The sequence below is a fragment of the Pygocentrus nattereri genome, chromosome 14, assembly GCF_015220715.1.
Source record: "Pygocentrus nattereri isolate fPygNat1 chromosome 14, fPygNat1.pri, whole genome shotgun sequence".
NCBI classification, from domain to species: domain Eukaryota; kingdom Metazoa; phylum Chordata; class Actinopteri; order Characiformes; family Serrasalmidae; genus Pygocentrus; species Pygocentrus nattereri.
The window spans coordinates 9,367,640-9,393,395 of record NC_051224.1 but is presented as its reverse complement, the minus strand read 5'-3'; the positions used below and the strand labels follow the sequence as shown (position 1 = coordinate 9,393,395).

Here is a 25,756-nt window from a genome sequence, read left to right as displayed (position 1 = left end):
ATAAAACATTATTAAAAACAACAAATTAAAATTGACTTTTTTCAGAATTGTATTTGTCCACATTACCCATAGGAGTTGTAGCAATGTCTCGATGTTTTAAGAGCTGTTTGGAATGTTTTTATTTGTACTGCTGCAATCAAATATACTGGATATGTGAACGTCCACAGCTGTCTTTTGCCGTTGAGATCAAAATCTCCCTTTGTGTTCTCTTCGTATGCTGTTGTTGGGAGTGAAACAAAGCAATCCAGAGCTATTATCCTCAAAGGATGTCCACATGACAAGAGCCCAAATTATACTTAAAAGCAAGAGAAATGGCATACTGCGCTCTACCTTTTATTTCCCCATGCTTGTTTTGGAGCTCCTACAATAAAAAGCATTGTTTTCTTTGGTGTTAGCCCACTAGCAGAAAACGGGGTCTCAAACATGAAACGGTTATTCGGAAAGCTTCACTACCTGTAGAAAAGGTCATTTAAAGCTGATTATCTTCTACAAGATGAACGATAGCTCAACTTTATATTTCAGCATTTTCAGGTTAGAAAATGAAAAGGCAAAAAATAAATAAATATATATATATATATATATATATATATATACACACACACACACACACACACACACACACACACACACTCCACATTCAAACGTTTAGAATAGTTTGTCATATTATTTTGTTCAGTAATAACAGTAATACAGTTTAGATTAAAATACTATGGAGGTTTTTGAGGTGTGTTCAATAGTTCACATTTTAGGAACATCAAGAAGGTATTAAATAATACTCGAGCTATTTAAAGGAATTCTATAATACATTATCTTTCTCAAAATTGATACAAGTCATTCTAGATGCATCACAGCCTTCTCAGTCATTATGCTATCATCCACAGCTCTGTTCATCTTTCTGGATGATTTTCTTAATTTTTTTTTTTTTTTTTACAGCTTCCTAAAAATTAGCCTGTAGCATCATACATACATATCACTGTTGTCGGAAGAACACCTCATATCTCCAAAATGCCAACTTTCCAGGAGAAGGAAAAAACATACCTTAGTTTAAATGTAAGTCAATGGAACCAGACGGTTTTCCAAGCCATTTTGGTTCATTTCTTCTAGCCTACTCGTCATGAATTTTGCACACAATGTAAAGGGAAACGGGCATTTTCAAACGATGTCAAAAACTGAAAAACGTCAAAACCGAAGATATGAGGTTTTGTTCCGACAAAACAAAGAGATAACAGAAACCTTCACAGAACCCACAAAGAATAAGGTATAAGTTACAAAAAGACTTTTATTTACATTCTTTAGAATAAATCAAACACTTGACAACTCGACACGCTGTGTGTCGTTGAAACACATTTTGTCTTTGAGATTTTGATTATGAGCACTACAGACTGATTAGCATACTGCCATTGTAAGTCATCTAACAGCTGGAGACTTTAATACACAGAGTGACTGAAAAATCTAATCCAGTCTACGTGGTCTCAGGTACATCTTCAACACAGTCCAGAATATCATCTTTGGATGAAGGGCAGAGTGACTATGAACTGTGCTGAAACAGTAGCTCACGCTAGAATTTTCTGAGGCCCTTCTTACTCTTTAAATTTATGCTGAAGTGAATATGATATTGGATCTGATAGGTAAAGAATCTGAAAACAGTCGAGAAGCCCACACCTCTCTCTCTCTCGACACAATACTTACAGAATGATCTGTTTCTCCACTGATCTGGACCCAGTGTGATTCCCAACTTCAACATTAAGAGAATCTGCAAAGTGGTCCCAGATCAACAGCGAAGTGTGACTTCATAGTACCACCATCATCTCCTTCAGCACCTGCTGATGTAACTGTTAATCTCCAGCCAAATGTCTATGTAGTCTCTCTCTCTCTCTCTCTCACTCTCCCTGTTCCTAGCAAAAACTGATCACTCGCGTCTTTAGACAAAAATTATAAATACACAATAATCTTTAAAAATATGTACAAAGGAAAACACTAAATGAAAAGAACCTCGTAAAGCCTTATATTCTCTTAAATCATATGTAAGTCATCCCCCAGTGAGTAGTGCAGATTAGAAACAGCCTGTACAGATGGGATGAAATGGAAAACTCATCATGCTCAACTTTGTTGCTCTCCACTCACGCCTACTTCATTCAACGGGGTGGTCTCTCAGACACAGATTAAGCCTGGGTGTTTAGGTGGTAGAGTCACCTGGACTTGCAAACCAACAGAAAGCGAGTGAGACATGCAACACTCAAAACGGACACATCTCAGTGTTAACAAAAGCAGCTGCCGGTCAAGCTGTCTGATGGTAAATGCCATCAAACAGTTAATCTCAACTCAAGTCCAGCAAGCATGGCTGTAACTGAGTCCAAGTCCCAGTCAGCAATACACGGTCAATGGATATGTTGTGTTAAATATCGTTACAGTATGAGGAAAGGCTTATGCTGCGTGTGGGAAACCACAGTGCTATATGTTCTGCTGAATTACGATGCATTTCTTCGATTCATGTCCAGCCGACCTGTAAAACCAGTCACATGCTACCAGTTTTGCGCAACAAAACGTCATCTAGTGGCCAAAGCTGGCACTTACAGATCACCTCATTAAAGGAATACTTCACCTACAAAGCCCCACATAGCTAACAATGAACGAAATCTACTGGGGCTCAGCTACCAAGGCAGCATCAGTCAATGAAGTACTCCTTTAAGTTTGATGTATGATAATAAATACAAGAACATCTACACTGAGTCAGGGCAAGTTAATTAAATTAAACTTCGCAGATCATGCTAATATTTCTCAATAGAGCCTTATTGCTCTGCCAGGTCTGTCCTATTGTTCTGATATTTTGAATTGTGACTGCTGGTCTGAATGGGTCTTTTGGACAACGAATGCAAAAGTGAGAAAAAAGTAAAGCTGATTCACTGAATAAGCTTGTATCTGGCTTATCTGAATGCCTGTTGCCAGCATATATGTTATATTTATATATGATGGTTACACTGTTAGTTTGGGGGAGAAGGTCGGTCCTCTTGCTCTCTGCCTATGTGTATCTGTATATGTACGTGTATTTGTTTGGGGATGGGACTCTAAGTGGAGGTGACCGTGGTTCCGCTGCCCAGTTTGATGATCATCTGTTGGCAGTCATGGAGAGTGCGCTTGTCCCCCAGCTTTTCTAGTGTGCGGGCCGCGTCCGCCAGCATGCCCACCCTCTGGCCGGGGGCTGAAAGGAAGGAGGGGGGGAGATACCAGCAGGCCAGCATGACCGCCTCAGCCTGCTCTCGCTGCCCTGGCCGCGTCTCACACTCTTCTGTGAACACAAGCACACAAAATACTGTAAGGGTTGGCACTGAATGAATGGACCCCTAATTTGTAATCAGTCAACTACTTCATACTCTGATTCACACATTCTGTGGGATGAGCTTATTAACGCAACAGTTTGGCAAAAAACAAAATCTCATTTACGCCATTTTGACATTTGCCATCAGAAAAGATGGGCTTGCTCTCTGAAGTTCACTTTTTTTTTTTTAAACCAGAGCTCTGAGGCCGACAGGCGGCAGAAAATAATGCATTTGTTTAGCAATTTTCTTAAACAGCTTACACTACGTGGACTAAATCAACACATGAAACTAGCACATTTCCACTACTCTCTATCAGCCAGAGTTGCAATATAAATAACACTGGGTCTCATTCATCAACCAGAAGGCTCTTTTCAACGTTTTCTTATTTTGCATTTGTTCTTCAGTAAGAACAGAATCTACACACACTCAAGAACACAGAGGTGTGAACAATTCTGGGGTTTAAGAACACGTCATGAATCTGACATAGACTTTTTCTTAGGATCTTCCTTAAGAACATATTTAAAAAAAAAAAGACTTTATTGGTGAACGAGACCCAATATTTGCTCTTTAAATGGCCCAAATTCACATCAGAAATTCTTAAATGAAAAAATTGTTTTACTTGTACTATTACGATTAATATTAAAATCACACTGAAAACAAAAGGCAACTGTATATTGAGAACATTGAGTCATAATTATGCTACAACATTTTGGTACTAAGCTAAGCACTAAGCTAACTTATTGACTAGGGATACACTGAAATTTTGGCCACTGAAAAAAAAAACAAGTAAACTAAAATCAACAACGCTGAATAAGGCTTAATAGTTCAATAATTTTAACGGTAATGACCAATTGGAAACGATGATTGGAAATGCTGTCCCCGTCTTTGCTCTCTTGCACTGGTCAGTGCTGATGTGTTTGAACAGCTGGAGCTTTTGCCAAACCACTGCTTTAAAGATCTGGACATACATACAGAGCACAGCTACAGGAGAGGAGGAAAATGGATCTCTGTAGCTGAATAAACATTCAGAACATTCATGAACATGCAGATCCACCCACACCATGCAAGTCCTCACCGCTCTTGCCTCCGGGTGTGACGCGACGGCGCAGACTGCGGTCCAGGAGCTGGTGTGTGCGCGTGGGGCTGGCACCCGCCATCAGCCTGGCTGTGGCTTCATGCAGAAACAACTGCAGAGAGAGAGAGAGAGAGAGAGGGAGAGAGGGAGAGAGGGAGAGAGAGAGAGAGAGAGAGAGAGAGAGAGAGAGGGAGAGAGGGAGAGAGAGAGAGAGAGAGAGAGAGAGAGAGAGAGAGAGAGAGAGAGAGAGAGAGAGAGAGGGAGAGAGAGAGAGAGAGAGGGAGAGAGGGAGAGAGAGAGGGAGAGAGAGAGGGAGAGAGGGAGAGAGAGAGAGAGAGAGAGAGAGAGAGAGAGAGAGAGCTTAACAGACTGGCAAACACACAGTGCTCCCATGGGGGGTTAATCCTGCCTTCAGAGGTTGACACATCTCTCCCTCTCTCTTGCTACCGTCTTGCTCTCTTTCATCTTCCCTCTCTTCCCTATCGCTCTGTGCAGCAGCTCGCTCGCTCGCTCTCTCTCGCTCTCTCTCGCTCTCTCTCGCTCTCTCTCGCTCTCAGCCCTAGTTAAAACTCAAAAACAAATGAGCAGAAACATTCTCGCCTTACCACACATTCATTCTTTATACAGCTTTCCTTACCAAAAATAATCACTAACTGGAATTATTACTACTCGTTCTCCTGCAGCAAAAGCATGCAACCTCAAATTAGACTATGAGTGAATGTTAAAAAGATAAAAAATCCATTTACTTCGAGCGTAGGAAGCAAAAATCCAGAAACATAAACTAAGTCCTATTTGCGAACAGAATGCTGATGTAGGATTCCACTTCTGATACAGGTCTTATGTCAGGGTGGTTATAAACAGTTCCCAGCATTCAGCGTTTTGTGCCACAGCGGCCCATTTCCATAGCGGTGGCCTACTTCAGCACTGAGCGAGAGAAAAACAGCCTGTCGAAGTGAGAGCGTTAGCTTAATCCATGTCTCTGGCCAAAGCTGGAATCCACATTTACACATATTGGAGTAAACGGGTCAGAGTCTTTGGTTTTAACTATACAGAGCCGCTGTTTTATAGTCTGCCAGATAGTCGACAATCCTATGAGTTTCTTTTTCATGGATCAGCAGCCATCAATGACAGTAATTTCTGGGACTGTTACTTAGTAACAAAAGACTTCCATTGCACTTCGGTACACATTCAGCCTTATGTGGTTACCTGCAGAGGAATTCCTCATTGGTGGAAACTGTAGTGCCCACAAAATTACTCTGGAGTTTAATTTTATGATTCAGACACTAAAAGAAAAATGGCTGATGCCCTAAGACACAAACAGGGATCCATTTTAGTCACAGCTTCAACTGTTCCGGCAGACTGCAGCACACTACAGCGGTCAGTGTAGGAAATACTATAACCTCAATTGTTTCAATGTACCATAAAAAGTTGCACACGCTTTTCACGCAGACAGGGCAGTTAGCTAACTCAGTGTTTTTGCTCAGTGATAGGTATGTGTGTGTTGGGATGGGAAGGTGAAATATCATACGTCTTTTAAGTGATTTTATAATTCACCCTTAATATGAACAGGTACAATGAAATGGGTCTATTTTGACTTTAGGTGGACTTTCATCTATTTCAGAAATAATCATGCAGCCCTTCTCTGCATGTGCATATATACTTAAGTTTAAAGTGTATCTGTGTGTGTGGCTCACCCTGCGCATCGCGGGTCTGAAGCTATGGGCGAGTTTTCTCAGAGAGCTGAGGTCTTGCTGGAAGCCCTGCAGCTCTGCCGGAGAGGCTGCTGAGGCTGAGCTCTGCTGACCAGTGGCCGGAGAACACACCTGCTGCTCTCGCCACACATTAGTGCGCGTCACCAGCAGCAGATCACACAGCAACAACTGCACCAACTACACAGAAAGAAAGAAAAGCAACAGGAGAAAGAGAGAGAGACTCATTAAAGAGTGAAGATAACAGTTTTAACCTAAAAACCTGACAAATCTTGTTCAAAAGACCTGATTCCAATTAGCACTGAAATCAGAGTACGGAAGAAATCATCTGCCAAACTTGTTTTTCCTGGTTTAAAAACACAAAATCTTACGTTTTTCCCTCTCTGGAATACTATTTGTTTCGCTTTTGTGTTTTTAGAAAAGTGCTTTTAATTTCATTTATTTGATTATCTCAAGAAAAATAATAACCCTGGTATGAACCCAAGTTTCTAGCATTAGAATTGTAGAAGTGAGAAGAACAGAACAATACGGAGCTAACAATATAATTAAAAGGAATGACAATCATGTGCTAGATGTTCCACGTATGCAGGTTCACTGATTCAGTCGTGTGGCAGGAAGGTCACTAGTTCAACCCCCCGAGCAATCAGTTCAATCCCCTCTGGGCAAATGTGCTCACAGCTCCTTAATGTGTGTGCATTCACTAGAGTGTAAGTGGGTGTTTCACTGAAAATATGGGTTAAATGCAGAAGTAACTTTCCCTGATGTGGGATTAAAGACTTAAAAAACTTAAAATTTAAATGTAAAAAAGCAATAAACTATGCAAAAGAGTAAGATGAACCCCACCAAACAGAAAAACAAAGTATAGAGGCTTGCATAATACAAATATACTCCCTTAGATATCTTTAGGTCACAATACTCTCTCAAAAGAGAGACAGAAGACAGAGAGGCCTTCTGCACAGCGACTCAGCTCTGTGTTGCACTGCAGAAACATTGCACTCAGTTCATACACATGCAATGCAACTACAATGCACCACAGCTCTGGCCAAGGCAGCACTCCCATTTCTGTGAATCTGCATTTAATGCACTTATAACAATCCAATATCTTACTGAAAGAGCACACATGTGGACACTCTCTGAAAGCTTTCTGACAGAGACCTACCTGAGCACAGCTCTGTGTGGGTGTACATGTCTGTGAGAGAGAAACTGTACCTTATCTAAAGTGCTGCTGTTGCTATGCGGCCCCAGGTTGAGGCTGTCTCTGAAGAGGCCACTGGCTTTCTCACAGTAGCTGAGGCTGAGCTGGCTGTTCTCTGGTTTGGCCAGCAGGGCGCGCACTGCTTTAAATGTATTGAGGCAGGCTTTGGGCAATGGGCTCCTGTAACACATGGACAGTCATTCAGTCAGCAAAGGACAGCAAACCAACACAGATCATTTCAAATTAGCACGACACTACTGCAAAACTAAACGGACAAAGGCAAACAACACACATTAAAAGATGCATCAAATTTATATGTTAGATAACAATTTCAAATTCAATGTGCATTTTTTAAAAAATGTATATTTTGGGGGGGGGGGCTAAAATATTTGTTCACAGAGGAAAAAAAAACTTTTCATAAAGAAAATTAATTAAATAAAATAAACATTCAATTCAAATAAATAATAATACAAGCTATTCTTATGAAGCATTTCATGCACTGCCAGGGAAAGGACAAGCACCCTGATCGTTGTTGAGTTTTGGGTTTATTTGTCCTCAGAACTGAGTTGCGTGGGAAGGTGAATTTGAAGTGATCTGACCAGATGTTGGGTTTGAGCTGGACACAGGGTGAAAAATGCTCTGCTCTGTTTATGTTTTTAAACAAACTTGTCATCAACTTTTCTTTCTTTTTTTTTTTTTTTTTTTTAAACTTTTCACTTCACCAGAAATAGTAAACAAAACTATAAAAATACCTATAAAAATATCTGATGTAGCCCTGCAGCCCTGATGAGCTGCCTTTAGCTAAAGTAGTTATGTAAATGCATGTGACTGCAGAAACTGTAACACCGGCTGCTATAGAAGTCGTGGTTCATGTTTATGTAAGTTTTTTTTTTGTAGACAGTTACTTTCTGGTACAGAATCTTTGTTCATTTCTGTCCCCTAACATACTTTGCATTTCTGAGCCACAGCTCGCCAGTTAAAGACCCCTGCTGGCACAGCTTTCAAGCAGAGGGACTTACTCTGCTGACTGTAGGCTGCGTGGAAGGTGTTCCACTGCTGGGTACAATCTCTCTGCTGCCACGTCATCTCCCTGTAGCCAGTTAATAATCACCACAGCAACCGAAGACCACCATTTTGAGTGGGGGTCACAGCCTGGATGTCAGAGACACAGCCAAACACACAGAGACACGGAGACAAACACAGTCCTTCAGTCAACATGACCTATATTGGTTTCTGTTTAAACATGTACAGATCACAACAGCCTAATCAGCTAGAGGCCACAAATATTGACCGAGTTTAGAAATAAAATGAACAAATATCCTATATTGTGCAAATAAAACTGAAGTGAATGAAACAACAGCCTATGTGGCTGCTGGATGGACCGTGTTGCTTCAGGCTAACAGTGAAGATCCTAGTGATTACAGTACTGACATGCTGATGGCATCTCCTATCTTACTCAGACTTGGAGAGGCAGTCTGTCTTTTGTCTTGTTGATGACATTAGAATCTATATAAATACATGCTGCTGTATAATAAACACCCCAGATTTGTTGATTTTCTAAGTGAAAATATGTCAACATGTCCTCTACAGAGAACATTTTTCTGCCCAATTTAATGCACAATTTCTATCTATTTGCTGAGTTTAACATATTGAGAAAGAAATAAAACATTAAATATAAAAGGTGCCATAATTTTTGTACAGGCAACATTTTTTGTTTTTTTGTGTTAATCTCAACAAAAAACACAGTAATTGTGAATTAAAATGTACAGGTGTGTGTTCTCTATAGAGGATATGTAAAATTCGGTTCACTTCAATAAACAAAACATATCATTTGACCAGCAGTGCACAAACTTTAAACAAGACTGTACAGATTACCGTTTTGCTGTGTGAATTTAAAAATTACACACTGTTTCTTTTTGCCCAGTTTTAGCCCCAGTTGAGTCGTCTCCAATTCCACCCACTAGTTCGGACTCCCCCAATCACATGATGTTATCAACACTAGGAGGGCAAAGGCTAGCACAGGCTCCCTCCGAGACCTGTGAAGCACCACCGCATCTTTTCGAACTGCCTCTCACGCAGCGTCATTGGACAGCTGAACACACGCCTGCCCTGAGTAGCATCATGTTGAGTGATGAGGGGGAGAAAGGGGGCCATCCAACCCACCCAGTGAGAGCGAGGCCAATTGTGCTGTAGACTCCCGGCTACGGATGCTGTAGCATCACCAGGGATCGAACTTGCGACCTCCTAATGACGGGGCCAATGCTTAGACGGTGGCGCCACTCGGGAGCCCCCGCCAGTGCATAGTTTATTCAAAATGTTATATAACTTTCTTAGTCATTTTAGAATCTTCTGCTGTTCCATCTTCACTCTGCACACATCTAAAATTCCTTAGATAAAAAAAGTGTGAACTTTTTATTTACAGCTTTCTAGTATCCTAATAATGATGTGAAAGCTGTGAAGTTGCACAGCATTCGTAGAATAGAATGATTCTATACACGTGTCCAAAAACAAACTGGTGTTATTTTATTGGAATCTTTTGAACGTTAGTGTATATACACTCAAAACAATACCAACTCCCAGCTGAGTGTCAGTGAGGTGTGACTGACCGGTGACAGTGGCCATGTTGGAGCCGATGGCGAAAGCCTGTGTGGTGGCTCCTGCTGCATCAGAGGCGCTGTTCAACAGCTGCAGGTACTCCAGAGCATCCGAGTACTCTCTGTGGAATAATATACACATAGCCCAGTTATCATACACATAAACCCACATATACATCAACACACAACTCATTCTGCACAAACTCACATTTCAATACTGCAATTGGATTTCCATTGACTTTAATTGGCAATATATTAAAATACACTGATGAACAAACACCCTGATATGACATGATTAAGACTAGTGAGACTAATAAGACCATCTTGACCAGTTATTTGTGTTAGGTGAATCATGTCAAAGCTTTGATGCAAAAGAACATAGGAACATAATTAGGATGCTGACAGCAAAACATTCAGTGATTAGGCTCATGTGTATTAAAGCCCACTGCAACACAATCAGTGCTCCTGAGGCCAATAGTGCAATAACAAACTATGCATTGTGTTTAAAATCAATAATAAAACAAATCTGTTTGCAAATCTAGAAAATGATTCTAATATGCCACCCCTCAACTTTTTCACAGGTTGGAAGATCTAAAGTTCTAAAATGACTGAAAAATCTGTAAAATATTGAGAATGAAGTCAGAATTACCACCCAGAATGCTTTGTATTTGAAATGTTGTGATCAAATGTCAAGGCAGGTGATCTACCTAAATATTAATGTAAGTAAGTACACACAGTATATTAGTTATCATGTAATAAGTTCTTGTTGTTCTTAAAATATTTGAAAAAAATACCTATTGAGGCCTAATTTATAACAGCTAAATTAGACTGTATAAGTTATTATTAGATAACATAACTATTAAAATGGCAAGCGCTTCCAAACTTTTGAACAGTACTGTGCAGCTGGGATGTCATACACATATCAGGATGGAAGATCAATTAAGGGTCTGAATGTCCAGCAGGACTCACCCTTGGCCCACACTGGGAGTTTTCTCTCCACGAGGCTGAGCCACACAGTATAGGGCCTTCTCCAGCAGGTGCTCCCTGAAGGCCTGTGTCACTTGAGCCAGGGGGTCCACTACAGGCAAGCAGAGAAACAGGCAGAAGAAGCTTGAGTTTCTATAGGATGCAGCTAATCATAATAGCTTACAAACATTCACTACTGATGGTTCTAATGGTGAAAGATGTGATGAACTAGGATTGAAATGCGGAGGGAGAAAGGTTAACTCTTCTGATGGGCCCGTGTGTGTGTGTGCAGGAATTTCACAATAACCCTCCACAGATATTCACCATTGAGTATATAAGCTTGAGGAGCTTTGAGGTATTTTAACAGAGTAAAATGAAGACTGAAGTGCTGTGAAGAGCCCCTGCTCACCTGTATTCCCAGCCTGGCTGTAGATGCTCTCTTTGGGGGTGCTGCGCACAGACCAGTCACCGTCCACAAAAAAGCGATGGCCCAGAGGGTGACACAGCCACTGCATAGCAGGAGGAACGCTGCCACTTGGGGAGAGACAGGCCTGACGAGCTCGACTCAGAAAGCCACGCTGCAAAGAGAGAAAGAGAGAAACTAAGTCAAGTCTACTCATAAAGCATAAATCAGAAATGAATTAAGGAAAAAAATTAAAAAGTCAAAAAACAGAACGCCAGCACTTAGAACCACATTTGATCGGTCACCCTTCACAGTTACAGGCATACGTACAGTTATGGAGTGCACTGCCCATTACTGCCAAGTCAAAACACACAAAATGAATTAAGAGTTACTTGTATTGAGGTTGCTTATATTTGTTTTGTTTAGACAAAAACAAATTTGAATATCTGTTGCATTTTACGTAGAATTGTTTATCTGCATCACCCCTGTCAAATAAATAAATGTAATAATTAATCATTAAAAAAAAAGAAAAAACACATTATGCAAGTGACCGTAACAAAATACAATAAAAAAAATCATGTAAAGAATTTGTTGCAGCTATTTCTGCTAATCTGCTCTTCTCTGTATACAACAAGACTTCTGAATATGAATATGTCACATAACAAATGGATTTTACTGTTAATTTGATTAAACAAAAATCACAGTGCACCCAGCAATAATGGAAGCCTAATGCATTTTTATACAGCGACAGAAAACACTACCGCTTCAACAGACAGCCAGAGTGAAATGCATCAGCCTGCTGAAGTGGACCACAATCACCAAAATCTCAGATGGCTTGTCCGTGAGGTGCTCAGTTTAAAGAAAGTAAACATTTATATATAGCCTCAAAACACAGAACTGAACTTAGGCAGGATTTTAAGACAGGACTGCGCTGTGCTATGGTCCACTCTGTCAAGAGTGAATTCACCAATGGAAGACAGTGGCTCATAAACAGAGCTGGATGAGGGGGCTCTTACAGAGGAGATGTGCAGTAGACGGGGCAGGCTGGTCTTCACTCTGAGAGCAGCTGAGACGTAGATCTCAGCCAACGTGGCCACAGACAGATAGTCGCTTGCACACTCAGCAAGGTTCACCGCGCTCAGGGCCATGTGAACTGCAAAGAGGTGGCTGCCACCCAGTTTACCTACACACACACACACACACACAAAGTTATTTTCTATGCAAAATAACTTAAAATATGATCTACACTAAAATGTGACATTTTATGCAAGATGCAGTGCACAATTTGTTTAAGAACATTGGAAAGAAATTGAACACATAACATAAAATGTGCTACAACTTTTGCACAGCACATTTTAAGTATCATTTTTTATGCTTTTATTTTTAACATTATTATATGTTCTCTTGCTGTGATACTCCAATGCTGGCAGTTTAAGAATATGGACCTTTTAAATGGTGAAAATGGTAAAACTACTGAAACGCTATCTTACCAGTCATGTGGAGCTGGTGCAAGCGGTGGTAGACCAGGGCAGCATCACGGCAGCTCTTGCGTGCATCTTCCTGCAGGGGGCGATCAGCACGGAGGCCCCCGGCCTTACAGGCCAGCCAGCGGCCCACCCACAGCCTCTGCAGCCACAGACGGAGGGTGGACCAAAGCACCGCGCAGGCTAGGTCCAGCTGAGAGGTGGGCAGGGGCCGGCCGAGAGCCTTCAGGCAAGTCCACAAGTTCTGAGAGGCCTGGGCAAAGTCCCCCTACAGAGAGAGGCAGGAAGGCAGAACAGTCATTAGAGGTCAGTAATTGTTTCCTTAAAGGAATACAGCAGCATTCTTAAACAATTGCAATAGAGGGCTTGAAGAAATGGCTGTTAAATGTGTTATCACATTTTTCTGTCTAATAATGCTTAATAACATCTACCATTTTTGAACAAGTAACATCATCAAACCACACTTATAATTCAGCACCCACCCAGTGACCTCTATTGTACGTGAGTCACTGTGGTTTGATGTTGACCAATGACGCAGATAAAAATTATGTGGGAAACCTCTGGAGACTCTCTACTTAGCAAGTCTTCATTTCATCAGTTTCTTAAATCTGCTTTGGTCATATCTAAAAAACATGTTACTTGTTCAAAAATGGTAGATGTTATTAAACATTATTAGAGAGAAAAATGTGATAACACATTTAACAGCCATGTCTTCACGACTCCAATTGCAATTGTTTAAGAGTAGCAGGAAGTTTATGCCCCAAAAACTACAGCTGTACATAAAAAAGTAGTTTTAACAATCAAACCGTGAACTAAAAGGTATAAAATTCATCACAATCCTTCTGGTTGTACAGTTGTGAATATCTATTACTAGGCTAAAATCATTAGGCAGGTAGTTTGGGACTAATTTCTTACGAACCTAATTTCTCAGCTTAATTTCATTTACACTTTTCTCTACTGGAAAAAGGTTGATCTGCTTTCAAATGCATGCAAGGAGGTATTTTCAGTACAACCCTAATTAACTTGTTTTGTGCCATCTGAAGTCTGTTCTTAATGAACTGAGAAGAACAGCCTTGAATGAATGCCCTGGCCAATGTTTTAAGGTTGACACATCCAATGTGTGTATGCATCTCACCCTGGCCAGGTCCAGGTCGGCCTGTTTGCGGTGTCTCCAGAAGAGGACGGAGGATTCAGAGTGAGGTCTAGTTACAGGCTCTCCATACACCAACAGCTTGATCAGAACTCCAGCTACCAGCACACCATTCAACAGCCACACCAACAGAGTAGGCAACATCCAGTCCATCCAGCCCCATGAATCAGCTGTAGAAGACCAAAACACACACACACACAACCAAATACAATGAATATATAAAACACAGCTGCAGAAAAAACAACAAACAACCACCTTGGACAAAATTTTTATTTACATTCCTCAACACCAAAACCATTTACAACAGCCTGAAGTAAATGTTCTAAAGTACTGAAGAAATAAAACAGATCACCACTAAATTCCAATTCATCCTGTACAGCTTGTGGGACAGTATTAGGGCTGCATGGCTGGACAAACTACTGATACTAATATTGTGACACACCTAGCAGTGCTGAATCTATAATGGGACACAAATTTTTGCCTCCATTATTTTGACCAAAATAATGTTTTTCCATTAGATTACATGAATGAACACCCTAACACTCCTCTGGAATGGTGATTGATTTATATGCTCACAGAACAGTAAAAGAAACACAATGTGATTGGCTCATTTGCATACCGCACAATGACAAACAAAAAAATCTATTATGCAGTCCTAGACAGTACCTGCGCTCTCCATTCCTAACATGTTCCTGCCAGTTCCTACATGGCTGGGGGCAATGGCCTCCCCAGCGCTGCTGCGGCTCCCGCACATCAGAGAGGCCAGTGGGTTAAAAGAGAGGAAGAGGAGAGTGAAGGCACACAAAGCCATTCGAGAGCGATCCAGCATCCCTCCAGCAGATTTCTCAACATGGGTCACCGGCTGAGGGGTGAGAGAGAGTGAAAGAGAGAGCGAGAGAGAGCGAGAGAGAGCGAGAGAGAGCGAGAGAGAGCGCAAGAGAGAGAGCAAGAGAGAGAGCGAGCGAGAGAGAGCGAGAGAGAGAGAATCAGTTATTCCTACTTCTTGTTATTACATTGTCTTTCTATTGCCATAATCTTTCTTTATATGCATTATAAATACAATAATTACTCTGGCTCTGCATATTTTAGTGTTTTCCCTATTCTTATACAGGCCCCAAATCAGTAAGGACTTGCTTAGTTTCTTAAATTACTTAATTAGCTGGTAGAGTGGTTAAGCAGTGTTGAAAAAAAGCAGAAAAAATAAAGAAATAAATAAACATACATACAGGGGTGACTCTTGAACGTATGTACTAATGCATTAGCTCATGACAGAAGCTCAATGGAAGCTCACCTTCGTGTCGTCTCCCATCGGGCTGTCCGGCTCAGAGTCGCTGCCACAGTGTGAGAAGGGCCCACTGGGCAGGGGTGAGCCAGCGTCGGAGGCTGGGGGAGTGGGTAACTCGCTCTTCACATCCACCTCCATAGCCACCAGGTCCTTCAGAGACTCTGTATGCAAGAAAAGAGCAGCCTAGAGCTGAGAACCAGACAGCTGCAACACTGCAACACTAAACCCATCATGTGTTCCCCACTGAATAACTTGTTAGAAAAACTGTTAATTTGCTACAACTGCTACAATTCAGCAAACATAAGAATCAGCAAGTAAGAGATCCTAAAAAACAAGAATGCTAAGCAGATTCTTACTGTTCTTCTGATTGGCCATCTTGAGAGCCATGTTCTCCTGCTTGAGCTTCTGGTTGGACTGCTGCAGGTAGCGGATGTAGTCGATGGCTTTCCTCAGCACTGCTGACTTATTTAGCTATAACACACAGACAGGGAAATTCACTTCAGATGCACGCAAGATACATGGAGATGCAAAAAAAAAAAAAAAAAAATCACAATCTTCACTGAAGCTTAATGAGGCTTAATCTAAAATGCGGTACAATAGCAATGGTAGGGAAACCAAACTGAACATTCTGTGTTCAAGTGTATGTGAAAATAAATAAGACATAAGATAAATAAGATGCTGGAAGTCTGACCTTAGCTTCTGTGCCAGCTACCAGATCCTTGAGCTCCACGATCTTGTCATTGATGGAGGACCGGTAGCGCTTCTCAATGGCGTTGTGTGCCGTGCGTTTCTCGCCCTTGTGGACCTGGCCACCTGGCTTGCCGCTGATGGCTATACGGTTGATGGGCAGCTTCTCTGTGTCCACCACAACTGGAACTGTGGTCAGAATGGTACCCCCACTCATCAATGCCTGAGAAAGAGAAAGAAAAACTTTTAAAATCCAAAAGCACACCATGGTGCATTTAAAAGGTAGAAAGAATCGAGTGGTAGAACACAGTTCAACCATGAGGAAACTGCTGCACTGAGCATAGATATTTTGATATGCTGTGTGCAAAAAACCAGCTACTGTATTACTATACTGTGAATACAGTTTGGTACAGTTACACTGGCGATCAAAAGTCTGAACACATCACCGAATGTACATTTTTCATACAGACATTCTGATTTGTTTTGATCAAGTATAACTAGTCAGGTTGATACCTATGTATTTATTTCTAAAGCAAAAATGTTAAACATAAAATATATAGCTTTTTAACCTCCCCCAAGAAGCAGTAAACTCTCAACATGTGTGGAAAATCTAGACGGATCTGTTGGGTTCCAGTTGGAAAAGCAGATGAGTCATCTTGAATTTGTTTAAAGTGAAAACCAAAAGTGTGTAAAGCTGCCTCACGGCAAAGGACTTTGTAGAATCAAAAATATAAGTTCGTATATTTTGCTCACATGATTGTGTTATTTCAAAGGTCACTAATTGTAAAAGTAATGAAAATCAAACATTGATGTTCCTTATTTTAACTATTTTCAAACGTGGAGAACAGTAAAAATTAAGAAAACAAAATGTGTAAAAAAAATATGGTTTAAATAAATAAGTAAATAAATAAATATAAATATGGAATATTTATATAAATATAACAGCAAATGATGGGGGGGTTGCACAGGGGGTTTTCACCATTTTCTCCCCGTTTCCAGCATGACCCATTTCCATCCACTAATGAGGTCTCCCTCATCACACAATGCAACCAATCTGGGAGGATAAAGGCAAGCATGTGCTTCCTCCAAGTCATGTGAAAGGCCACTGAATCTTTTTGAACTACCTCTAATGTTACATCACTGCAAGGCCAGTTATCCTGTCTTTGATTTCCGGCAATGGATGGCTCTGGCATGGACAGGGAGTGAACACGTGATTTCTCTGTGATAGGGTCAACACTTTGATGTGTCCAAATTTTCTTTATTGTATAATTTCATACAATAACAAATGGTATTGTATAATTTCTAAAAAGGTTTTCAGCCCTAATTAGGGCTGAGAGAGTGTCTGGATCTGGGGGGCTCAAGATCTGTTACCTGCAGGGAAGTGCCCTGCACAGGAGCAGTGGACGTAGCCAGGGAGGTGATGCATGGAGACGCCACTGTGGTTACCATAGACGCGTCAGGCTTCAGGGTCGTGAGCAAGAGAGAGTCAGCCTTGATGAACTGAGGCTGCAGCAAGACCTGTAATATGCACAAATATGAAGTTAACGGTTTACAGGTCCTGGTGATTTATATTTTTGTCAAATCACTCCTTTAATTACTTACAGGAACTTGCTGAACGTGAGGGGAGATGGTTTGTGCTGGGGGGCTGGAGGATGTGGAGAGGATGGGTGATGTGGAAAGACTCTGGACCTGAGCCTGGATGGTCATTGGCTGAATACTTTGCAGGGAGCTGGGAATGCTGGGAATGCTGGGAACGCTGGGAACGCTGGGAACGCTGGGCACGGGCTGAGGGGAGGCTTGCTGAGGGACGGCTTGCTGAGGGACTGCTGCTGCTGCAAAATAAATAAATAAATAAATAAAACCTTAGATAGAAGGTTCCACAAAAACAGCCAAATACAACTGAGCTCTACAAGTGAAGTCAAAGTATGAGTGCGCCATGTTAAAAACCGAAAGTGCACCTTGGATTGGTTTAAAAACAAAGTAGATGAATAATCTTAAAAATACACCCAATATTAGGCAATATAAAATACACCCAATATTAGGCAATAAAAGTCAGATTCAGAGGTACACCTGTTGAAAATGGTTGAGGAAATGAATCACAGAAAATGAGCTGTATTTAACTTTTCGTAGGTCTGTGGCAAACCTGCATGTTTAATATATTGCTTTCTATTTGCTTACATATATAATTACATACAATTCTATAATAGTAAATTTAATGTATTCATTTTAGCTTTTTTTTTTTTTAATTTGAATATTCAAATATTTTGCCCCTTTAGAAAATAAAAAGCAGCAAAAGTCTACCGTTTAAGCGTTTGGTTCATTTTCTGTTTATTTTGGACACTCAGTTGTTGAAGCAATTTTTTTAAAAAGTGACTTTTGTAACCAGCTTATCTCCATGTTGCAAGACACTTGTTTCAGAGTCAAAAGCAATGCAGAATTGAATCGTTTCAGAAATAGCAAAAGTAACTGTTTACTTTGTTTCTGAAAAGTTATAACAAATGTTATAACAGGTGTACATGGATACAGCTTTATTACAGCAGAACAGTGTGTTGTATTGAACATGTCTAGTAAACATCTCGACTGAGCTTAGATATGGATATAAACTGAAAATGACTTCACAGCTTCCAATGCTTAAATATTTCATAGCAACTGTTTATAGATCTGTATCATGGCTTTCCTTCTCTTGCTGTTTTGATCATCCAAATGAGGTTGTTTAATCTCTTTGTATTTTTTTTTTTTTACCATGGGAACAAGACGTTAACGCAAACAAGAACCAAATCACAGCAACACAAAAAACTGCAAACTGCAGAACTACCATGGGATCTCAAATCAACCACAAAACACAAATTTAGTGTTCATTAAAAAGGGTCACACAAATAAAGGCCTTATTGAGGGAAACCAACAAACCAAAGACACCTGACAGATCAGTTGTGATCAGAACGAAGTGCCATTGACAGAAACGCCTAAAAATCACTTCAGCCACCAGTACCAAAAGCCTGCTGGAGGTCAAAGGAGAGATCCATACAGGGCCAAGAACCTCATACCAACTACAGAAGACAGCATATTAAAAATGAAAGACAAAATGAACATCGCTGAGTTTCTGCCCATTTCACAAGGTTAAAAAACAAGGTTAGGTCACTAACTAAGAAAGCTAAACCGGTCGACGCTGCAAAAAGGTAATAAACCTATTAAGATATCTCTTATAAAGAGTACAAAATGCAAAATAAAGGAGACCAAGGATGTAGCAACATAGAAATATTGTCTTGTATTCAGATCCATCAAAAGCTCGTCAGCTATCCTAACCTTAACAGAAATAAGCTCCGTGTTGCTTTCCTTACCAGGAAAAGTTTGAAAAGCAAATGCTTCCCTTTTTTGGAAGAGATTTTGATTCTGATTTTGATTTGATTTTGATCTGTCGTTCTAACAAGTTCCATATAATTAGCTGGTGTAGGCTGGATAGGTGACTATATGCAAATACATTGCTTTTTTCATATCACAAAAACAATGAATTCAAAACTGGCTATTTTGCAGCACAATGTCCATATAAGGCAGTAATCAGTACGTTTTAAAACTTTAACAGTGGTGACAGACTACAATAAAATCTTTGATTCTAAAAAAAAGGAGGAAATGATGTGGGCCTTTAATCGAGTACATCTTTTTTCTCGCTGTGAAACGTAAATGCAAAAAATGCATTATATAAAGTTGCCCAAGTGTTTTGCAACTGCCTGGCCAACGCCACAAATGATCTCACTTGGTCTTCCCCAGGCAGACACACAGACTCGCAAGCTATTGGAGGAAAGAATTTGCTGTAATGATGTAATACTGAGACATCTCAACAGTGTTAACAGGAACAATTTCACAGAAAATACCTTCTGTCCCTTTTCATGTTATTTAAAATACAGCACACGCCATTTTTCTGAGAATATCACACATAAGCTGTTCTTCATAAAGACACTGATATCCAGCAGTAGCATGAATCGTGCATCCATTATTCTACGTGGGCTGTGTACTTTGACCTGCTCCCGTATCACATTGCCCAACTTTCTCAAGCTGAGATTAGCTTTGGACTGATGTCAATGATGTCTTATATAAATAGGCAGAAAGCAATCGCTTAAAGAAGTATAAGAGAACAGGTGCGGCAGCCTATAGTATAATTGTCCATAGTGAACACCACAGCACAATGGTTGACCAAGTATGGTCAATGTCTTTCTGGAACTAAAAGCAATGGCTTTGATAACAATGCAGAGCTTCAGTTCACCTGACATGCCTTTGTTCACCTGACATGCCTTCACTCAAATCTGTGATAGGTCCATCACACGAGGAAGTGTGGCCTTGTCTTGTGAATGGCCTGAAGACACGTAAGGTGAACAAGTGGTTGTGAGGGCAGTTAATAGCAGCATTTACATGTATAATGCAGAGGGCGTATTTGTGCTATTTACACAACAGTAAGCAATTGTAGGCAATTATCACATTTCACGGTCATTTACTCCCATTGTCAAGTTCAGAATCTGACTAGTTCAACCCAACAGAAATGCAACTAGCTAAACAACAGGTTATGTAGACTGTAAACAATAGAAGAGGTTAGGAAATCACACCTACGCACTAATTACAGGGCACAAGCATTATTGGATTATTAATATTCTTGCACAGGAAGGCTTTTTGTGCCACACTTTGGCTGTTGCCTTTTAAAAGTGCTATATAAATAAAGGTGGCAGGATTACAAGAAGCTAGAGAAAACTAATCAACCAAACAATTCGTTTAATGAAAAAGAATTAAGCTTAATATGTGTTCACTGGACAAACACCTTATTGCTCATGCTCGTTCACATTACTGAACACGACTGACACACTATGTGCTGGCAGCTACTCTTACCGCTAAGACTAACGATTGATTTAGAGAAGTACGGTAAAGGTTACAAGACTGGATCATAACTATACACAGACAGCATGTTTGAACAGAGCCGTAAAATCCTGTCAAATAATTAATATTACAGTAGGCCACTGCTTAACTGCCTCATTGGCTGAGATTAAGTGTATATTATGTGCTGTAATTTGGATATGGCTGCGGCTTTTTGAGCAGAATTCTTGCTAGTGACCTAAAGCAGGAGTGCTGTCTCATTTCTTTGGTCTTTTTGATCAAATGCAACCTTTCAGATCATGGTACAGTGGTATGCAGAAGAATTCCACCATCATCTCTCTAGATTTCATCATATATATCAGCAGCACACGGTTTTAGTCTTCTAAAATACATAAAAGTAGGTGAAAACCTTACCAGTGTATCCATTCTGGTTTGGGTAGTTAGCGACAGGTGGCTGCTGCTGCTGGGGGGCCTGCTGGCTGGAGCTGAACATTGGGCTCTTGGCAGGCGATGCAGCATGGCTCTGGGCAGCCTGGCTGGGAGGGTGAAGGGCAGGTGAAAGAGGCTGGGCTTTGGGCTGGCTGGTCTGCAGTGAGACAGGCTGCTGGCGTGGGGTCACAGGCGTGGAGGTCACCTGGGCCAGTGGAGACTGCTGGAAAGTAGGGGGGTTAAAGACCTTGTCAGGTGCAGAGGAGCTGCGGGAGATGGGAGGACCCAGCAGAGCATCCAAGTGGGGGCTACTGCTGAGGATGGAAGAGGTGGTGGCAGTGGCGGAGGAGCTGGGGGCAGAGGGGGAAGAGCTGGAGGAAGGCAGGGCTGAAAGATCTTGCACAGGAGCCGGAGGGGCCGGGAACGGTGCATGGTCAAACAGGCCGCCGAACTCCATGTCCTGGTTGTGGATGAGCTGCAGCATGTCTGAGAAACAGGATGGAAAAGCAGAGGCAAAGGGCGCATTGAGGATTTTTCACATTTCAAAAAATATAAAACAAAACCAAAAGGCAGGCATCCTGTCAGCTCTGTGCTTGCTAAGACTGCTTTGCAAGTTTCTGAAAAAAAGGAATAATCCTCAGAGACAATTTGAAAAGCCCGAACTAGACAAACAAGGCCTTATTTCTTTGCTCCAAGCACATGCATATTTTTAAATTTAATAACAAACTCTTATCTTCACCTTCACTGACAACTCACAGAGTGAGAGGCGCTTGGTTCGAAGCCCTTAAGTAAAGCTTCCAAGCAAACATTTGCTCAAAGCTATGGCGAAATGAACCCAGTTTACTTGCTGAAACTGGCAGGTAATACCAGTTGCAGAGCAACACCAGTGAGCTGACTGCTAATAGCACTGAACAGGATTTCATATTCAGCGCCGCTCATTTCCAGCAAGGGCACAGAGGCAGTCTGGTCAAGCTCATTAGCTTTCTCTACCAGTGGTCCACTCAGCCTCAACAGTCTGAGGAGGAATCACTTTAAACGCAGGGCTCAGGACCGCTGTGACATTTCAGAGTGGCCACAATGAAGCCTTGTTCTACCTAAAGTGGGCATTTAATGAGTGGTCATCCAAACTAGGTCAACGTTAAGCCACATTTTGTTACATGGAACCAGGATACTTTCTGTCCGAGACTCTGATCTCATTTAGAAACACAGTTTTCCACATTATCTCGTGCACTTGTAGTTTTTTTTTTACCAACAAGAAATAAGTTAATTTCACAATATTTTAAAAAGTACATTTAAGGATCAAGTTATCTGCCGCACGAGTCTCGCGCCCTGTTTGCGCACAAACACGGCAGCGCTGAGTTTGTAAACCAGTGTTTTGCATGAGGTGATCGCTCTCGACCAATCAGAGGCCGAGAACGCGCCTCGCTATGCGGAGCAGCTCTGAGAGCCGGAGGGAGGAGAGCGCGCGGCTGCAGCTCTGCGAGGGGAGGTTACTATCGGGCACGCAGCAGCGCGGGGTTACTCGCGGTTACTCGCGGTTACTCGACTTTGCTCTCTTTTCAGTCTCGGAGAAAATTACGCGCCAGAAAACTAATTCTTTGATGTTTATATCTAACATTTAAAGTGCCATTCGATCAACACGTCCTCTGAGTTTGCCCGAGCACAATTTTAAAGAAAGTGCACAAACATCGCTAAAAAGTGGGTTATATATCACTTACATATTATCATATTAATAAATGAATCAATCTAAGAGGATACACGTAAATAAATGCATTTATGACTGCATAATACAGATTACTGTTAGATGCTCATCCAAGGTCTAGCTCCACACAATTCCTGTGGAGTTTTTGCTCAGACTAAATGTACTTGTTGGACAAGAGCTGGTGATAAATGTAAAATAACATTAACTAAATTAAAAAAATAAATCACACACATCCCCCAACAGTCAATGCACTTGCTCACTGAAATATGTTATTCTTCATCATTAGGCTAAAAAATTATGCTGAAGCAGAGAACCATGTCGTGGGCTGGATGTCTGAACTGTAAGAGTGATCATTAGGAGGCCACTGGGTTCGAGGTTAGCCCACTTTTTAGCTCGGCTAGCTGGAAGCTGCTGGGGGGAATGAACGGCAGTAACCTCTGGTGACGTCACTTGCCCAAGTTGGAGGGGGCGGGGCACTACGGCGGCAACTTACACTCGAGACAATGGCGACGGAGAGACGGTGAAAAGCTAAATTTGCTCACTTTTTAGCTGTAAAAGTAGAAAACTGGTGTAGACGTCATTCCGCGTGTTGTTATACAGTAAGACGATGTTTAGTTGTACAGTTATGTCTGGGTGTTCCGCTACGCCCCACTCAGCATCACCCCACACACAGCGCGTCTACCACTTCAGCAATGCTACCGGTGTCTGTTTTGCTAAGGCTACATACTGTGAATAATAAACGAAGCAGGCTGTGTGTAGGAATAGAGCGGAGTGGATATGACAGCAAATGTCATGCAGCTTGTGTTTAGTGTATCAAACACACACACACACACACACACACACAGACAGTATCACTGATGCGAACACGTGCATTTCTCCAGGAACATTGTGTAGCTGGCTACACACTCCTGCTTAGTTCCATCCACTCAAAAACACTAAAGCTAAAGGAACCGGCCACTGACAACGAAGACAGCATGAACAAGTGAACTGGTTAACCCAGGTAGGTTAGCTGGACGAACACGTTTACTCTCTCTTACCGTCAATGTCGCTCAGCAGAGCCGTGTCGATGTCGCTTGGATCATTTAGGGATAAACTTGGGTCCAAGTTATCCAGTGATGGATCGTCAAACGACAAATTATTCATGTTTACGCCACAAAATAGTCGATCGGGGCTTCCTAGCGGACTTGTAGAGTGTTCGGATCCCAAAGAAAAAAACGTTATTCCATGTAAAGTCTCAACTTCTCGCAATTCAGAGCCAAGCGGATGTGCAGAGACATTTGTTGAAAAGGGTTCCGCTAACTTCGGAGAAATCCAACTTTTGCTACTGATGTGTCAACTACCTGCCACCAGCCGTCTCCATGCTGTCCACGAACAAGGCAAACTTGTCTAAACACTTTGGTTGGCGCACTAGCGCGCTAACGGGGGAACCAGGCAAAGCCTGGAGAGCGGACTGTGATTGACACTCGCTCCGGCCAATCAGAGCCTCCACAAATCCTCACACGCTGCTAGCAAGTGGTCTGCAGAGAGACCCCGAGTTTAACTATTGTTGGATACTTATTTAAATGAAGGTTAAACATCTCTCAGCGATTGTTGTTTTTTTTCCCTTACTCAACTGTCTTTGGCTTTTGCAACAGATGAATTGCATCACATAACGAAATGTTTTGGATTGCCTCCATACTGCTGAGGTTTATCTTCTCCACAGTAAACAGATTAAGCTGGTGGAGCATTCATATTAGTGGTATTAAATCACAGCAGCACCAAGCGTATTTATGGGGATGCCTGCGAGTTCATACTTGTACACGAAACAAGACTTCGTGGAAAACTAATTGTATTTTAGCGCTGAACCAATTGTTTACAAAACTACAGGATTGAGTCTCACGCAAGAGCAGCACGGTGACGGAGTCGGTGGGCATGTCTCTGTCAGCCAATCGGAGTTCTCCGGGGGCGGGACTTGGTTATTCATGCTTGTCTGATCTGCAGAGCCGGCTCCGCCCGTAGAACCAGAGGAACTGGCCAATAGGGACGCAGAAACCGAGTGGGGTGATATGACATCACAAATGTGGCTCCCGTGATTACATCATGTAATTTCTCCTCAAATAATGAAGGTAGAACAGCCTGACAAGGGACTGAAGACCTTATCAGATGTAAATCCCCACAGAGACTAATAACTACACACACATGCACATTCATATCCTGAAATAATAATAACAATAATAAAATAATAATAATGATTAAGCATGTTTATCCTGTAGAACATGAAAATGGAATATCCATACCCTTGAAAGTTTTTGCTGCAAGTTGCTTTATTACCAGTGTTGAAATATAAGATCAGTATTTTGAAATATGACGGTCATCATATGTTATACTTTATAATGAATAATTAGTGACACCACAACAAAACATGGCAACAAGTGAAGCAAGGTGAAGTGGGTCAATGACCGACAATAACACAGCCCTTTAGTGCAAGAGCAGGGCTGTTGAAATAGGGCTCAGTAGTCAGCAGGCCTGTCAAAGCCTGAAACCCAATATAAATAATAACCAAATGCTTGGGGAAAATCTAATCTACATGTTCAGTGAATGGCTAATTAATGTCATCTTTATGACTACGATTTATGTTATTTATATGTTACGGTTTTCTAGGGCCACTTGATCTAATTGGTCATTGGAGAACAGTGATCTATGCATTTATATGAAGTTGTTCAATAAAAATGATAGGGGTGGGGAGGGGGACAATATAGTGGAGACAGCAGTACATTTGATACATTTTTCTACAATGTAAATGTACAACACCCCAATTCCAATGAAGTTGGGACGTTGCGTAAAAATAAACAGAATACGATAATTTGCAAATCCTTTTCAACCTGTATTCAATTGAATACACTACAAAGACAAGCTATTTAATG

General features: G+C 41.3%; 1 protein-coding gene across 1 annotated transcript; it reads right to left on the bottom strand.

The window, feature by feature from the left end:
• Positions 1–1,254: 1,254 nt before the first annotated feature.
• srebf1 (sterol regulatory element binding transcription factor 1) lies at positions 1,255–24,280 on the bottom strand. The gene is made up of 19 exons (XM_017684875.2): positions 23,891–24,280; positions 21,137–21,637; positions 17,468–17,697; positions 17,237–17,383; positions 15,870–16,088; positions 15,535–15,649; positions 15,185–15,339; positions 14,560–14,755; positions 13,879–14,063; positions 12,750–13,011; positions 12,276–12,442; positions 11,266–11,434; positions 10,860–10,968; positions 9,903–10,012; positions 8,316–8,448; positions 7,311–7,476; positions 6,087–6,281; positions 4,393–4,504; positions 1,255–3,286 (listed from the first exon to the last, which is right to left on the bottom strand). Exons 1-19 carry the CDS (start codon positions 23,994–23,996, stop codon positions 3,066–3,068), a joined length of 3,498 nt encoding a protein of 1,165 aa, XP_017540364.1. The 5' UTR covers positions 23,997–24,280; the 3' UTR covers positions 1,255–3,065.
• Positions 24,281–25,756: the final 1,476 nt, after the last annotated feature.